Source organism: Pteropus vampyrus, unplaced genomic scaffold (assembly GCF_000151845.1).
Source record: "Pteropus vampyrus isolate Shadow unplaced genomic scaffold, Pvam_2.0 Scaffold462, whole genome shotgun sequence".
In the NCBI taxonomy this organism is placed as follows: domain Eukaryota; kingdom Metazoa; phylum Chordata; class Mammalia; order Chiroptera; family Pteropodidae; genus Pteropus; species Pteropus vampyrus.
In genome coordinates this window covers 751,770-768,299 of record NW_011889243.1, presented here as the reverse complement: position 1 = coordinate 768,299, position 16,530 = coordinate 751,770, and the positions used below count along the sequence as shown (strand labels likewise).

General features: G+C 54.5%; 2 protein-coding genes across 7 annotated transcripts; one reads left to right on the top strand and one right to left on the bottom strand.

Moving 5' to 3' along the window:
• The first annotated feature begins 116 nt into the window (after positions 1 to 116).
• On the top strand, positions 117 to 7,044 carry ULK3 (unc-51 like kinase 3). Of its 6 annotated transcripts, XM_023524400.1 has the most exons (17): positions 175 to 404; positions 990 to 1,130; positions 1,215 to 1,330; positions 1,444 to 1,543; positions 1,897 to 2,001; positions 2,572 to 2,814; positions 3,011 to 3,093; positions 3,561 to 3,716; positions 3,900 to 4,005; positions 4,216 to 4,256; positions 4,489 to 4,588; positions 4,729 to 4,793; positions 4,880 to 4,958; positions 5,033 to 5,073; positions 5,443 to 5,490; positions 5,710 to 5,776; positions 5,896 to 7,044. In XM_023524400.1, exons 4-17 carry the CDS (start codon positions 1,495 to 1,497, stop codon positions 5,910 to 5,912), a joined length of 1,200 nt encoding a protein of 399 aa, XP_023380168.1. In that variant the 5' UTR covers positions 175 to 404; positions 990 to 1,130; positions 1,215 to 1,330; positions 1,444 to 1,494; the 3' UTR covers positions 5,913 to 7,044. The 6 variants fall into 6 exon arrangements, 5 of the variants coding, with proteins under 5 accessions (XP_023380164.1, XP_011380389.1, XP_023380168.1 ...); XM_023524396.1 differs by lacking the exon at positions 1,444 to 1,543 and having other exon boundaries at positions 119 to 315; positions 1,215 to 1,335; XM_011382087.2 differs by lacking the exon at positions 1,444 to 1,543 and having other exon boundaries at positions 125 to 315; positions 1,215 to 1,335; positions 2,671 to 2,814.
• A 5,505-nt stretch (positions 7,045 to 12,549) lies between these two features.
• CPLX3 (complexin 3) lies at positions 12,550 to 15,946 on the bottom strand. Its single transcript, XM_011382085.1, has 3 exons — positions 15,775 to 15,946; positions 14,528 to 14,615; positions 12,550 to 12,774 (listed from the first exon to the last, which is right to left on the bottom strand). The coding sequence occupies exons 1-3, from the start codon at positions 15,936 to 15,938 to the stop codon at positions 12,550 to 12,552; spliced, it is 477 nt and encodes a 158-aa protein (XP_011380387.1). The 5' UTR covers positions 15,939 to 15,946.
• Positions 15,947 to 16,530: the final 584 nt, after the last annotated feature.

Sequence of the window (16,530 nt, the reverse complement as noted above, 5' to 3'; positions counted from 1 at the left end):
GGTGCGAGTGGAGGCGCAGGAGGCGCTCAGAGCAGGACCTGGAGCACCTGGAGAGGGCGGGGCGCAGAGGCGGGAGGAGCTGGGCGCTGCACTTCCGGCAGGTGGCGCCGAGGATAGCGTGGAGTCGGGTCCCGCCGCTGCGCGCTCTTCCGGTTTAGCTCCTGACCGGAACCCGCGGCTGGAAGCAGGAAGCGCCTGGTGGCCTGCCCCAGGATGGCGGGGCCTGGCTGGGCTCCCCCGCGGGTGGACGGCTTCATCCTCACCGAGCGCCTGGGCAGTGGCACGTACGCCACAGTGTACAAGGCCTACGCCAAGGTGGGTGCGGGGCGGGACGGGGCCGGACTCGCGGCACGAGAACTTCTAAGGGCCTAGCCCTGTGCCCACCAGATCCTGAGCGAGCCCAGGTGGGTGCCGGGCGGGGAAGCTAGGGAGAGTTTAAAGACAGCGTGAAAGCAGTTGGTGTCCTCGGCCTGCCACGTCCCAATTTGACCTTCAGTGGAGGAGTTGGGAGCTGACTGCCATCGTTAGATCTTAAAAACAAACACACGTACACACACCCCTGTTTTGTTGGAGGGGCAGAAGAGGACCTGGGTGGAGCCTCGTGTCAGTGGCTGAAGAATAGGCTCAAAACTGGGAGGATACCTGGTGGGCTGGGAGTCTGGGACAGGGTTCTGGAAAGCTGGATCCCCTTAGGAAACAGAGTGGAAAGTTCTGGAATACTGAATGACATGCCTTAGCAGGGCACACTCTAGAAGACAGTGAAAGGGCTCATGGAACAGAGGGTTGGAGAACACCAGGCTGGTGGAAAGGCCAGGATTCCAGAATCAGGGGAGCTTCACTGGCCTGAGAAGGGGAAGCTGGGAATCCTGGATGCTGGTGTGAGTGGGTAGGCCCACTGATGGAGAACAGGGCAGAGAGAACTAGAGCCTTTATGGCCAGGCGTGGACCCTGGGTCCCTCAAGGCAGAGCCCTCAAATCTGTCTCTGCAGAAGGACACTCGACAGGTGGTAGCCATAAAGTGCGTGGCCAAGAAAAGTCTGAACAAGGCGTCTGTGGAAAACCTCCTGACAGAAATTGAGATTCTCAAGGGCATTCGACACCCCCACATCGTGCAGCTAAAAGACTTTCAGGTGCAGGCCTGGGGTGGGGACACCCCCAAAGGGGGCTGGAGAAGGCACACTTTCTTGAAGCTGCCTCTCTGCCTCTAATTATAGTGGAACAGTGACAACATCTACCTCATCATGGAGTTTTGTGCAGGAGGTGACCTGTCTCGCTTCATCCATACCCGCCGGATTCTTCCGGAGAAGGTGGCTCGCGTCTTCATGCAGCAGTTGGGTAAAAGCCTCTGACCCTGCCTGACCCTTCCCATGATCTCTGTCTTCCTGCTGTACCCCTGCTCCAGGCTTAGAGCCCCTGCACTCTTAGCAGTTGCCTCTTTCCCAGTTTGGATTTTTAGGGCCCCATCTTTGCCACGTGTCCGTTCCTGGTTTAAGGATGCTATGTGAGAGACAGAAGGAGGAACCCCCATCTGTGAGGAGTCCAGGTTTTCTACATGCGGATCATAGTATAAGGACCTCGTAGAACATTCCAGTGGGTAGTGCTTTGCCAAAAGAAAGCAAGAGCCTGAAGGGATGGGGCATCCAGGGAGGCTTCTAGGAGGAGGGGAGACTTGCGAAGGGGCCCAAGGAAGGAAAGGGGGCCCTTGGGGTGGGAGTGGGGATTAAATTCTTAGAAGCGGCAAGAACCTGGTACTTGTAGGGAAAGCATTCAGTAGACTAGCCAGGCCAGAACTGGGTTTGTGCACACTTGAAGAAGCAGATGTAAGCTTGGGAGGCAAGAGGCAGATAGGAGATGGGCTCCTCTGACCTGTTTCTTTGCATGTGTCCTACTCCCCAGCTAGTGCCCTGCAGTTTCTGCATGAACGGAACATATCTCACCTGGATCTGAAGCCACAGAACATTTTGCTGAGCTCCTTAGAGAAGCCCCACCTTAAACTGGCAGGTATGAGTCTGAAACACCAGGGATGAGGTTGGGAGGGTGGATGTGCACTCAGCAGCCCTGGTTCTCATGGTTCTATGGAGTCATTAAACAGTGACAGGGTGGGAGATCCAGGGCCATGCCCTATCACCAAAAGGTAGGGCTACCCACACTCTACTCCAGCAGTGTAATGGTTGGGTTCAGAAAAGAGTCAGTGTATGACCAGGGTCAGGACTTGATCTATCACCAGGATTGGGGCTCATGCTGTGATCAGTCTGCGGCAGTGTTGGAGGGTGTGAGGTGGAGGAGAGGTGGTTGTGGCCACTGATAACAATTTGGAGAAGAATTGAGGCTGGAGGCCAGGGATTATGGTATAACCTGAGCTTGGTGGGACAGTGAGGGTGGGTGCTAACATCTAGTGGGCCGTCATCCTCATAGCTGATGTGAGCAAGGGGCGCTTCCTGGAAAAAGGTACCTGAGGGGGCTGTGTAGGATGGGTAGGATTTATGCCCCCAGAGGAAGATGTAAGAGAATATTCCAGGTTAATAATGAGCAAAGGCTGGGAAGTAGGATTGATCTTAATGCGTCTGGAAGGTAGGGCAGAGCCCTGTGCTGGAGTTCAGGATGAGGCTCCAAATGCCGAGAGCAGAAGCAGCTGGAATTTGAGCCCTACTGTCTGGAACTTGCCCACAGACTTCGGCTTCGCACAGCACATGTCTCCGTGGGATGAGAAGCATGTGCTCCGTGGCTCCCCCCTCTACATGGCCCCAGAGATGGTGTGTCAGCGGCAGTATGACGCCCGTGTGGACCTCTGGTCTGTGGGGGTCATCCTGTATGGTGAGAACTCTGTCCCCTTCCCCTACCCTGAGTCCTGCACTGTGTGTCCTCAGGCAAGGCCTCTCTAGCCATTCCTGAAGGGTTCCATCAAGAAGGCTGACTCTACTGGCGTGGGGCCCCTGCTCTGAGGCCTTCCCAGAAGTGAGCCAGGCTGGACTCTATCCCTTCCCAGCCTGCCCTCTGCCTCCCTCCACAGAAGCTCTCTTCGGGCAGCCCCCCTTTGCCTCCAAATCGTTTGCAGAGCTGGAAGAGAAGATCCGGAGTAACTGGGTTATTGAGGTGGGTCCTGCAGAGCCTCGCAATCCTTGGGGGGCAGAGGGAGTCAGGGCCCTGAGGTTGGAGACCTCACAGCCTCCTTAGCAGACTAGGATGTGGGCTCAAGGCTACTTTGTGGTGCTAGGCATGCTTAAAGCTCCATTCAGTTCCAGGGGCCCAGATCAGTCCACAGACAGTTGTGAAGACCCAGGCCCAGTCTTCCAGGAGCATAATCCAGGGAGTGGAGAAGAACCCGAACTAGGGTTCTCTGACAGCTCAGGGCTCCAGTGAGGACATGGGCAGGAACCTTGGGCAGGAGGAGGCTTGGCTCTTCACTGGCTCCATTGCCCTGACTTATCACTCTTCCTTCTGGCTCTCAGATTCTCTGCCTGTCAAACATGTACCTCTGGGGCATCCCAGGACAGTGTAGGGGCCAAGGTGCTGGAGGTCAGTGTGACCTGTCCCCTGCCTACCCCTTGCTTTCCCCACAGCTCCCCCTGCGGCCTCCACTCTCCCAAGACTGCCGGGACCTGCTGCAGCGGCTTCTGGAGAGGGACCCTGGACGTCGCATCTCCTTCCAGGAGTTCTTTACCCACCCCTGGGTGGACCTGGAGCACATGCCTAGTGGGGAGAGCCTGGCACGAGCAGTGAGCAGGCCAACGGGGATGGGCTGGAGTGAGGGCAGATTAGGGGTCTCATCTACGCCTTTTGGTGGCGAACAGGTGGCTTGCCCCACAGGGGCCAGAGGGTGGGTGGGCTCGGGGGATCTGCTCTTCCCCCTTCATGGTGAGCAGAGGGTGGGCATGACTCCTGATCTGCCTGTCCCCCAGACTGCCCTGGTGGTGCAGGCTGTGAAGAAGGACCAGGAGGGGGATGCTGCAGCTGCTTTGTCTCTCTACTGCAAGGCTCTGGACTTCTTCGTGCCTGCCCTGCACTGTGAGTGCCTAGTGTCCTGGGTGCAGCAGGGGTAGGTCAGCTATAGCTGCAGTGGATGGATTCCAGAAGCAGCTCCCCATCCGGAATTTTGTGGGAAACAAGACAGAGGGTAAATCTGGAACTTAGTGCTTTTCGGGGTTCCAGAGGGTTTGGCGTGGGGCCGGGGTCCCCCTGCCTATGACTCCTCTTAGAAACTCCCACTTTCTGCAGATGAAGTGGACGCCCAGCGGAAGGAGGCAATTAAGGCAAAGGTGGGTGAGCGAGTCCCCTGGAGGAAATGGGTGAGGGGTCTGGGGGCCACCTGGGACTGGCTCCCTTAGAACTGGGACTTCCTGTCTTGGGAAGGGGTCAGGCCAGCCTCAGTTGACCCCTGACGTTACAGCTTGGGACATTCACCAAGGACCTAGAGGGAGAACTCAGAAGTGGGTACTGGCGAGGGAGCAGGGTGGGACAGCCCCTCCTCATCCTGTTATGGCCCTGCAGGTGGGGCAGTACGTGTCCCGGGCTGAGGAGCTTAAGACCATTGTGTCCTCCAGTCGGGCCCTGCTAAGGCAGGGGACCTCTGCACAAGACCTGCTCAGAGGTAGGCCCAGCTCCTGACTGGCCGTTATGCCATTAGCAACTTTCCTTCAGCCTGAGGGGGAGGCAAATTGGTTGGTTCCCCGAGACAAAGAAATAAAACAGGCTGATCCCTTCACCCTGAGTCTTTGCCCCTCACCCCAGAGATGGCCCGGGACAAACCACGTCTCCTGGCTGCCCTGAAAGTGGCTTCAGCTGCCATGGCCAAGGTTTGTACCCAGCAGGAGGGTTCTAGGTGGGGCAGGGGGGAATCTAGGTCATGATCCTAAGTGATCTGGTGTCCCTGTGGCTGCAGGAGGAGGAAGTTGGTGGGGAGCAGGATGCTCTGGACCTGTACCAGCACAGCCTAGGGGAGCTGCTAGTGCTGCTGGCAGGTGAGGTCCCTATCACCACACTCCCTGAGCCCCTGCTGGCCTGCTCTCACCATGTGCCCTCCCTCTCTTTACAGCTGAGCCCCCAGGCCGGAGGCGGGAGCTGCTTCACACTGAGGTGCCCACTGGGGTTGGGAGAGTTGGGGGGCTTCATCTTCTCATTTGACCCTGCTTCTATCAGGGGGATCTCGGATTCCCTTGGGGTGTTCCAAGTCTGGGAGTCAGACCTCACAGACCTGATATGTCGGTGGTCCTATGTGTTCCATCAGGCTCAGATCCTCAGGTCAGGACAATGAGACAGGGAGGGTCTGAGGACCTAGCAGCAGAAAGTTGGCTAAGCTGCTTCAGTCAGGAAGGCTTCATGGAGGACTCAGAGGGGAGTTGTTCTGATGGGATAGAGGGTTCTGGAGAGCAGCAGGAGTGAGGAGGAGCTCACTCTGAAGGCCCCTCCTCCCCCAAACCCATAAGCATGCCTTCTCCTTGGCAGGTTCAGAACCTCATGGCTCGAGCTGAATACCTGAAGGAGCAGGTCAAGGTGGGCACATGGGGCCCTGTTGGGGCGAGGCTGTGTGGATTCTCTCTGCCATGGCTGGCTGTCCCCTACTCCCTTGTGTATGTCTCCCTTTCTAGTCTCCATCCAAAGGCCTCTCCATCACTGTCTCTGTCACTCTCGGTTGCTCAGCAGCTGTTGGTGTGGCTCCTATACCTGCCCCTGGCTGCCTGTCACCCCTTATGCTGTCTTTATGTTCCACAGATGAAGGAGTCTCGCTGGGAACCCGAGACCCTGGACAAGGAAGGTCTGTCAGAGTCTGTTCGGAGCTGTGAGTCCTGCCCTGGGGTCCCACCCTCTATTTAAGGAGGGTGAGAGCTGGGGGAAGCCCTGGATTCTGCCTTTTTTGCCAGAGACCTGACACTGATCCTCCCCTTTTTCCTTCCACAGCTTGCACCCTGCAGTGACCCCAGAAGGATGACTAGACAGACCTCAAGCCACCTGGAGTTGGGGGCTGCACACACTCATGCCGATGGCCAGAATTCTGTGACCTTCTGTATTCTGGCAGAGCAGCCTTTGGATAGGCACCTCAGATCCTCCGTATTCCAGGGTCTGCAGCACTCCCAGGATACTCTCTACCCTCCAAAGAGTGATAGATAGCCTGGCCCAGGTGTGCACTAGGAGCATTGGGCCTGGCTGGGGTGTGGAGAGACAGGGGAGGAGAGTGGGTTTTTTTGTTTGTTTGGGTTTTTTTTATGTGACTTTGGTTAGTTGGTGGTTCCTAGGCCCTGAGCCTGTCAATTTGGGGGCATCAAAGCTTCCATTTTTGCTCTGAGAAGAGGGCAAGGGGTAGCTATGCCCTGTGCCTACTCTTGTTCTTCCTGGGAGCCTTAACTGCAACTCACTTCCATCCTTGCAATGGACTGAGCACTCCAAGACTGCTCAGGGACCACCCACTTCACAGTCTGCACTCAGCCCCACAGAACTCACTGGTCTTCCTGGGACCTGACTTCTGCCTACCCTTTCAGTGTTTTAAGATAATCCTTCAAGCATGAACATAATATGCTTTGCGAGGCGGGATAAATTGGAGAAACCTATGCCTTGTTCTTACCCTGGCCCAGGGGGTACCAGGGGAGGAGTCTTTAGTCTTCATTGCTCCTGCCTCAGTCCTTGTTTGGAGAACACCCCCTACTTGCCACAGAGCTGGTCCTGGCCTGCAATGGGGAGGCATAGGAGCTGCCTGACCCCTCAGGCTTCAGGGACCTGGCAGCCCAGGAAACCTGCTTCTAGGCTGCTACATGTGCCCCAGGCAAGCGCCTTCCCCTTGCTGGGCCTGGGTCTCCCCATCTTTCTAACAGGCCTGCTAATACCGCCTCAGCCCCCAATGTGGGCTTTTAGGAAGACAAAATAACTTTCATCTGGAGAAGAATGTACACACCTGGAGTTGTTTGGGGGTTTCTTTTTAAAGCTGAGAGGGGGTTACTGATTTTTACCCTTCTGCCTTCAACGCCTCTTTGGGGCAAGAGTCATCTGTTTGCCCTGCTAGAGGCCTGTGTGGAGAATATCATTCATTGTTTCCCTATTAAATTATTTTCTGAACTTCTGCTTCTCTTCTTGCCCTGGAAGAAGGGAAGGAGCAAGTTAAGGTGGGCAGCCCCTGTTCCCAGGCTAGTGCTATAGGGGCTTCAGGAAAACCTGGGTAACCTGAGGGAGGGCTGGGGGAGGCCACAGGTTGGTAGGGGAAATGAGAGCCACATTTTCCTCCTTCAGTCCCTGGGGATCCAGGGATACTCAGGCTGACCAGCCACCATTCCAACCAACCACCTAGGGGACCAGTAGGGGCTCAGTCACAGGCCTGGTTGTGGGGTAAGTCCCTCCCTCTCTGCAGCTGGAGAAGGGCAGACTCCTTGACAGGAATGTGGTCCTGTAAAACCTCTGTGCTTCACACTGCACATTCCCTTTCCCCAGACAAGGTCCCTGGCCTCCTACCCCTCTTCCTTTGGGCTAGAGGAAGCAGGGAGCTGGATTGGGGAAAAGGCATCCTCTAGGGTGTCTTGTGCTCATACCCAGCTTCCCAGAACCCCAGAAAGCTGGGGTCATTTCCAGCAGTTGGTTACCCACCCCCTGCCTCAAGGTCTTGGTCTGAACAGCACTTAGGAGGATCTTTGAGGGCTTAAGGGAGGAGAAGCCTTCCCCCAAGCAGCCTCCAAAGCAGCAGTTCCGGATACTTATCAGACACCACCAAGATACTCAGCATCTAGTCATCATTAAAGGGCTTCTGGCACAGGGAGAAGTCCTTGGCCTGCCTGGGGGAAGGGAGGTGGGTGGGGCAGCAGTGTAGAGCAATGGTCCAGAGGGCAAGAGGCGGGTCTAAAATCCTCAGTTCCTGCCACTGGGCCAAGAGACCCATTGACTGGCTTGTTTCTCAGCAAAACAAGGATGAAGTGGAGTGCCCTGTGGGAATCTAAGGATGTAATAAGTTACTGTACATGAGCCTGGCACACACAATAACATTCAATGAAATGTTATTTTCAGATGTAGGAGGGAAATGTACTCAGAATATCTCTGGAAACGGACTGGACAAAAAAGCCTCAATAAGTTAAAAGAGGGAAAGGAATGAGGGGAATGAATGGAGCTGGTTGTGGGGATGCATGGAGAAGATTGGATGGGAGGGAGAGTGGGAATGAGGAAGGGTAGGGGTGAGAGACTGACTAGGATGATGAGATAAAAGGGTTGGCCCACAGGCCCCAGTTGTTTGTGACATCCACATTGGCTGCCTGCGAACAGGGGCTTGAAATTCTTATACACATGGGTGTGGAGAGGAGTGGGACCATGGGGGATTGGGCCCTCCCTGGGCAGAGTGTTTTGGTGGTCTCTAGGCTTGTCCTGTGTCTGAACCATCTGCCCAGGAGGGAGGCAGCCTAGCTGGAGGGTTAGGGTCAGAGGAGGAGGCGAAGTTCGCTCTCTGGGGTGGTCTTCAAATGGCAGAGGCCTATGGGAAATATACTAATCTACTTTTTTAAAAATATATTTTTCTTCCTAAGGTGGGAGTTGTTTCCACCTCTCACCTTTATCACTTTGAAAGTGTCCAAAAGGGGGGCAGATAACCCCCAGCATCTGGGTGCTTCACCCTGCCCTGTCCTCCCACTTCCATTCAGACCCCAAGCCCAGAGCGAGCACTGGGCCAAGCTGGGGGAGCACCTGAGCCTGGGACCCTCTGTCTCCCAAAGGGCCAGTCCTGGGGGCAGCAGATGGGTCTCTGGAACAGATTAAGGACCCAGGTGTCCCTGTGCCCAGCCTGCCCCTTCTTTTGTTAACTGGGGAGATGTGAAAGGTCATCGAACTGCTCAGTTCCTGCAGGTGGTCATCTAGGAGGGCTCTTGTCCCCAGAGGCTGCTACCTTCCCGGCTCTCCCTGAGAAGGAGATGCCCTAACCCTGAGGCTGGGGTATGAGCGGTACATGTCAGTAATCACTTTCTCCAGAGTAACTCACACCCACATCTATCCTCTCAAAATCCTACAGACACACAAACACACAGACACAAAAACACCAAAAGCCATGTCCAAGCACATAGACCCATACAGACCCCACTTAAACGTCTAGTCATGTTCACACATACTGGCACAGTCTCCCTGCGGAGTAAGGGCTGAGGCAGCCTCAATGTTGCTTCTCCCCTGACCCAGCCCACACTTGCTCTCCTGGAGCCTCACATGGATTTTGGGAACAGCTTTGCCTGACGGACACTGGGCTAGAGGCAGGGCAGCAGGCTTTGTGGCTCCCTTCCAGTCCTCTCACACGTGGCTTCCCAGCCCCCAGCAGCCTGAGGCATCAGCTGGGTCAATAGGCACTGCCAGCAGCTCTGGCTCTGCAAACATTCCCCCAGATGTCCCCAGCTTGCCTGCCGGGGGGCCTCCAGTGTCTGAGGATGGACCATCTGGCCACTAGGGGAAGGGGGGTGCTTCCCAACTCCAAACCCTGTCATCACTCTCCCCAGCTCCTCCCTGGGGAGCAACTGTCCTCAAGAGAGTCACTCGAGGTCTGTATCCCTCTCCCTCCGGGAACTAGGCTTGAGCTGTCCGGGTGGGTAGAAGGAGACTTGAGCCATGCAGGGGCCAGGGCTTGCTACCAATCTCTCTGAAATCCCCCCTATTAAAGGGCTAGATAACCTGAGGGTGGGGGTGAGGGACAGCAGGCCAGCCATCTTTGCTGTCCCTTTCTTCCTGAAAGAGTTGCGGGGGCACTGGAGAGCCCGTCTTATCATTTCGACATTTCCTATATCCTCAAGATTGCCTACAAGGGTGAAAAGAACAGTGAGAAGGACAAAAGAAGCACGGAAGAACAGAAGGGAGAGAGGGAGAGGGCCTGATGAGTTAAATACCCTGCTTTAAACTATGGGGCTCTAATGGAGGGATTTCCATGAAATCCTATGAAATATGATCCTATAATCACTATGAAAAGAGAAGTTCTGGTGGGCAAGTGGCTTTCTTTGTGGCTCTCACATCATAAAAGGTGGATGGACCAGTATGCAGCAAGTGATTAAAAAGCAGGAGTAGAGACAGGATGGGAAGAGGGCAGTCATCACTAGACAGATCCTGGGGTCTTGGTAGTGGGGGAGGTGCAAGGAGGGTTCCAGCCCCCAGCTGAGGGCATGGATGTAGAACAGGTATGAGCCAGGAATGAGGCGGAGGGTGGAGGGGCACAGATGAGAGGGACATGAACTGACAGAGAAGCCAGAGAGCAGGGGAAGGAAGAGGGGAAGCTGGGGAAGGCCAGCAGAGTCTGGGTATCCCTCAGCCTGCCTTCCTTGCCCATTTCTGCCTGAGCCCCAGAGCTGGCTCCTGCTGTCCCAGAGCCTTCTCTCCCCGATTCTGGAACATGCAGACAGGTCAGGGCTTCTTGGAGTTCCCAGGCTGTGAGGAGGAAACAATGTGTTGCCTCAGCCCCCTTCTGCTCCCTGACCCCAGGCCCCAAACGTCCTGTTTTGTGAGGGTTCAGCCAGTGCTAATCCCAGCCTTCCTACAGCCCTGTCTCCCTGCTTCTTTTGCTCTTGGTCCTGCAAACCACTGAGGGGGAAGGGGTCTGTCGAATCCCATTAGGCAGAAGGCCCCTGGAGGGTGGAGTGCTGACGTGGGCCTTGGTGCTGACGCTGAGAGGAGGCCCACGCTCCCCTACACATACACAGCCTAGGGCCCTGACTTGGGCTCCTCCAGCTCCAGGAAGGTCAGGAGGCGTTTTTGTCCAGTGATCACCTGGAGGCAGCTTAGAGGACACTCAAAAAGGGCCCAACATGACAGCAAGAGCAACACTGCCCCTATCCTGGGCCTGTGTCCTTCCCTGCCCTCACTCTCATAATTCCTCATCCTTTCTTTCTCTTCTCTCTTCCACCTGACCCTCCACACATCACCTATTGCACAGGTTTTATGTGCCTTGTTCTTATTTTACAAAGGAGGACTAATGGAAATTTTGCCCTTGAAACCAAACCCTTGGATGGCTGTTCTGCCTGTAAATCTTGGCTGGCTTCCCAACAAGCCAGTGCTGGGGTGGGGGTGGGGATGTAGTACTGCCCTGTCATGTCTTGTTCTGGCTCAGGCCCCTGGGAGAGTCCTGGTTGGTTCCCTGGACCTGCCACAGGTGAGCAGGATGAGATTTGGACTCTTGAGCTTTTTTTTGAAGAGTGAGTTAGAATTTATGGATATGGCCTGTCATGTGCCAAGGGCTTTACAAATAGTCACCCTTTGAAACATGTATTGTTATTATTGGGGGGCGGAGATCTTCATTTCACAGGGGTGAAAACGGGCTTAGAAAGGGAAAGGGATCTGCTCAAAGTCACACAGCAGTGCCAGGGCTGGAATGAAGGTGCCCTGCCTTCTTTTTGTCACACTTTCCATCTCCAAGGTGAGGAGGAGGGTATAGGCACAGGTGCCAGAGAGAGCTGTGGTTGAGCTGTGGCCCCTCCCATGATCCCAGGTAACACCCCAGAGGCCTTGCTCCTCCAGCTGCCCATCCTTCTCAAAGCCCAGATCTATTTGATCTGGTCCCAGGCTGGACCTGATGCTTGGTCAATGTGGGGGACCTCGCCCTTGCCCAGGGCCCCGAGAGGGTAGAGCTTGAACATCTTATAGGGCTGGTGCTCCTATGAAGCTGCGGGTGAGGAGATAGAGAACACTCTTCCAAAGTCATGGTTGGAGAGCTGTGAATCCTGACTCCTGGAGGTCAGTAAGAAGTGGGAGGATAGGTAGGTCATTTGGAATTTTTATTTTTCACTGAGCCAAGAGAGGAGATCCAGCTATGGAATCCAGAGAGAGTTGTACATGAACAAAACAGAAATTGGCTGGGCCCTGGGCCCAGAGAAGGACTGGAGCCGCTTGGGCTGCTATTCGATGCCAACTTTATCCTTGGCACTTGGTCCCTTGTATAGCATCACTCAGCTCCCAAGAGCCAGAGCCCACAGTGGCAGCTGCTTGAGGCTATGGCTGCAGCTGCTGCCCTGCCCAAAGAGGTGTATTGGGTTGACTTCAAGGGGCCAGGGAGGCCAAGCTAGAAAGTCTTAGAAATCACTTCATCTATTTTCATTTTACAGATGATGAAATGGAGCCCAGAAAGGGTAGTGTGTTTCAAAGAGAATGAATGTGGACACTAAAACTCAGGCCTCCTGTCTGCTGAGGGTATCTTCCTAAAGCCTCCTGTAAGCATATCTGAGTCTTGGTGTTTAGAGGGGCCAGGCTGCATCTGTGGCATGTGCCTCTGCACATACCAAGGTCCTATGTCCCTCTGTGTGTCTCTCTGTGGGTGTTCATGTGGGCAGGAATTTGGGGCCATGGCTAGAGAGGGTCAGGTCTATTCCTACAATCTCAAGAGGCTTTGCCAGGCTGAGTAGGGAAGGTGAGTCCTGTGGCGAAGGGGGAGGAGTAGAAACTTTGCTCCCAGTGGAGAAGGAGAGACCAGAAGGCAGGTTAGGGCCAGAAAAAGGTCCTGGAGCTAGCCTGGAACAGGGGAAACAAAGCCAAGGTGAGTTATGTATCCATGGAAGTTGAGACATGCTCTTAGTGCTCATGTGGGCCCAGCCTTCTGGTCACCCCAATGGGCAACCCCAGGGGAAGTAGTCACATGATATGACACTTCTCAGCTGATTGCTTGAGGTCCCCCAGTGTGGCCTGGGCCTTGTCCTTGAGTGAGCCAAGGTCCAAGCCAGGGAGGCTGGCCAGCTGCCCAAGGACCGAGGCCCTCTCTTCCTCCTCCTCTGTGTCCTCCTCAATCATCTTGGCCAGCTCCCGGGGCAGCTCCACATCTCCACCTGCCATCTGGATCTGGCTCTCATCTGTCTCGTTCTGAAGGGAAGAAAGGAGGGTTGGGCTGGAGTGAGGCTCTATGGGGACCCTAAGCTGTGGGGCAGGGAAGAGGCCTGAACTGGGTTCCAGGCCCCTAGGTTCTTGAGCCCCATGTTTCAATGAGTCCAGCCCCGATCCCCACATAGGATCAAGGACATGGAGACCTTGCATTTTCATACCACCTTACTTCACTCTGTGATACTGAAGGTAAGATACTAGCATAGTGAGTAAAGACAAAATGGAAATACCTAGGAGTCAAACTGTTACAGTTAGTAAGTTACATGTTGACTATTGTTAACTACACTAAAGGACATTACCAATAATAGTGATGGGTACCATTCATCAAACACCTGTTATATGGCTGACATTGAGCTGAGTGCTTTTAATTCTCACAATGACCCTGTGAGATAGGTATTGTTTTCTTCACTTTACAAATAAGGAAATTGAGGCTCGGATAATTAAGTAAGTAACTTGCCCATTGTCATAAAACTAGAAGATGGGAGAGTTAGATTTAAACCTATATCATTGATGCTGATACCTAAGTTCTCTTTGCAAAGTACCTACTGATTGTCACTGCACTTCCCTATTCCTTTGGGGGCCCTGGAGCTTTCTAGCATATGTCCTACTCAGTTACAGCCAAGTTTTCCCACCTCTACTGGGTTCAGAGTTCCCTGATGGCAGAAGTTGTGTCTCTTATGTGCTTAATGCAAGCATTTGAGGAATGACTACATTCTTAGCCGGGTTTAACTCAGCAACTTCTCAGAAAGGCAGGCTTTCTAGACTGGTTGTTCCTTTGAGAGACTTCTAAAAGACTGGTTCCCTGTGGGGAGTCAGAGGCAGCCAAGGGCTCAGGAAACATTTGTCTAATGACTGAATGTGATGTTCACATATCTGATCTTCTAATTCAAGTGGAAGATCAAGGTCAGTGTACTATAGCACTGTGTTTCTGTTTCTCCTCATAGTTTATCATAGTTCCAGGCACTGGGAGTGACTTGTGCCTCAGTTATCTCCTTAGGCAACAGGAATAGAATGCTTAGAGCCCATATGGTGCTGCAGTGCCTAGGGGAGACATCCTCCTGGCGGCTGCTTGGCCAACCAAGGGGGTACTTTGCTCTCTGCAGATAGACCCATACCTTGGAAGGCAGCCAGGGATCTTGGAGTAAGCATGGGCTCAGCATTCACAAGCTTGAGCTCTATCACTCACTGGCTTGTATGACCTTAGCCAAGTCCCTTAACCTCCCTGAGCCTCAGTTTCCTTATCTGTAGATGTGGGCGATAGCTACCTGGAAGAATTACTGAGTGGTTAGGTAAGGATGTGAAGGTCAGGTGCCTGGATACAGAAGGTGCTCCCTTTTCTCCCCCATCCTACCCTCTCCAGGTGTTTAGAAGTCCCAAGAGCACTTACCCCTGTGGTAAAAATCTACTGCCTTCCAACTCTTCGTCTGCTCAGCCCTGACTCTGGTTGGGGGAGTGTGGGTTGGAGGACAGAGGGGCCTGGAATGGCTCCAGAAACACAAATCTATCAGTCTCCAGAGGACTGAGCTACACCCTTAGTGCCAAGCTGTGGTCCTTGGCGAGCTCCAGATAATCATGAATGAGTGAACCAATGAACGAGTGAGAGAAGGAAGAATCTAATCAAGCTTCCCATGAGTCTTAGGAGGTGAAAGTCACAGTGGCCAGAGTTGGGTAAAGGCGTCTGGACCCGGGACTCGGAGTCCCGGATGTGCCTAGCAGTCCCAGCTCCTAAGCTTACCTTGGGAAGCCGATATTTGTCTCGGAAGTGGCTCCTCAGTGTGGCCCTCTCTGCTTTCCTCTGTGTAAACTGTGCATCTCGCTCCATCCTGCGGGGGACACCAGGGGTGGAGTCATTGCCAGGACTAAGGGAATGGGCGGGAGTGGTCTGTGTTAGGTTGCCCACTGCATGGCTACTGCCCACGGGTCTGTGTGTCAGGAGGGTGCTCGGACCTGGCTGGTCTGCCACTAGTCTTTTTGGCCCCTCTCCCCCTCACAGCACCCCTTCTCATCTCAGCACTCACCTGTGGACAGAGTTATTGGGGCGGAGGTCAGTCTGTCTGGCTCTGTGGACCCTAATGTATTTCCCTCCCGGTCTCCAACTCGGTCTGTCTTTTCCCTCCCTGGCAGGTTGTATGGAGTGGAGGAAAGTATTTGAAAGACTTGGGTTCGTGTCCCGACTCCATTACCACTTTTGGTTTGTCTCTGGGTAAGTCACTTACCTTCCTCTTTTGTAAAATGGGGATAAGATTTTGCAACTCACAAAACTGTTATCAGGACTAGGTGAAATAATGATAGCTAACATTTAATGATTTACCATGTGCTAGGCTCTGTGCTGAGCATTTTACGTGCTTTAAGTAATTTAATCCTCATAAGTCTATATAAGGCATGTTTTATGATTACCATAGCCATTTTACAGAAGAGGAAACTGAGGCACAGAAAGGTTAAGTAACTTGCCTAAAGTCACCCAGCTAAAAAGATCTGACTCAGGCAGCTCTGGAGTCCAGCCCCTAACTCCACTTCAGGTGCCTCTCTGTCCCAGCATCGTTCACATACAAGTGGCCTCAATAGTTATGAGTACCCCCATCTCAGGGTCTGTCTCCATGACTGTGAGCCCCCCTCAGCTGCACTGCTTTTTTTAAAGCCTCAGGCTCAGAGGAGTTCCAGTTTAGAAGACACAGACTCTCAGGCCAGATCGGATTAAAGGATTACTTGTTTCATCAGAAATGCACGTGCCCCCACCCTTCCCAGGCCCCTATCACCCCTGCCCCCACTTTCTCCAGGCCCTAATGTGAAGCTGGGGTGGGGTCCTGGGTTTGAGATAGGTGGCTCTGGGGGCAGCCTAGAGGGTGCATCCCAGCCTCCTACGGAGTCTAGAAAAGTAGGGGAGGGGCTCAGTGTCTGAGACTGCCCTAGGGGTGGGCCAGGTGGCTGAGGGGTGAGGTGGGGACAGGGTCGTTGAAGCCGGGAAGGGGGGATCCCACTTACTTCTCTTCCACCAGTTGCTTCTGATACTCTTCATATTCCTCTCTGCTCATGCCCTGAGCTTCGGCCGCCGACTTGTCCCCGTCCCCCTTGTCCTCGCCGCCCCCCAGGCTCCCGGTGAGGTTCTTCAGCTGGCCACCCACCATGGTCTTCACCATGAACGCCATGGTCTTCACTGGCCCGGGCACTGGGCGCCGATTACCGAGCGCCGATTACCATGCGCCGGACACCAAGCACGTCCGCGCCTACTTCAGCACTAGGTTTCGCGGACAGCTCCCGCCGCGGGCCAGAGACCCACGCTCTGCAGCGCCCGCTGTCCGCCCCCGCCCAGGCCCGCCCCCACCTCCCAAACCCCTCCTCACCGGGGGCGGGGGGCATTCACGGGGCTGAGGAGGCTCTACCACGTGCCCGCTCCGCGCTCCCGCCTTCCCCACGTGCCTCCTTCAAAGCCAAGCTCTGCCGGGCACTGCTGACAGCGGATTAGGGCCTTCGGTGGTGGGGTCGCTCCCCAGGGGAATGGGCTACGTTGATATGTGCCCAAGAACCCTGCTCCCCACTCTCCCCCTACTTCCTCCCCACCCTGGTCGCTGATAACCAGGATTTCAGCTAGGAGTTGAGAGTAGTTGCAAAGAGCAAAGACCCAGCCCTGTACCCTACCCCACCCTTCCCCCAAACCTGTTGCCCCAGCAGCTGCCCAAAGAGCTTGACTCTGGAAAAGGGAGGGAGACCATAGAGCAGAGAATCCTAATTATGGCTCTG

Bases quoted from the DNA above. Each gene is read 5' to 3' on its own strand.
- ULK3 (XM_023524396.1), top strand. From the start codon at position 214: ATGGCGGGGCCTGGCTGGGCTCCCCCGCGGGTGGACGGCTTCATCCTC. The intron at 4,959-5,032 runs GTGAGGTCCCTA...CTCTCTTTACAG, and splicing joins GCTGCTAGTGCTGCTGGCAG to CTGAGCCCCCAGGCCGGAGG. The intron at 5,074-5,442 runs GTGCCCACTGGG...TCTCCTTGGCAG, and splicing joins GGGAGCTGCTTCACACTGAG to GTTCAGAACCTCATGGCTCG.
- CPLX3 (XM_011382085.1), bottom strand. From the start codon at position 15,938: ATGGCGTTCATGGTGAAGACCATGGTGGGTGGCCAGCTGAAGAACCTC. The intron at 14,616-15,774 runs GTAAGTGGGATC...TGTCCCCCGCAG, and splicing joins AAGCAACTGGTGGAAGAGAA to GATGGAGCGAGATGCACAGT. The intron at 12,775-14,527 runs GTAAGCTTAGGA...TCTTCCCTTCAG, and splicing joins ACAAATATCGGCTTCCCAAG to AACGAGACAGATGAGAGCCA.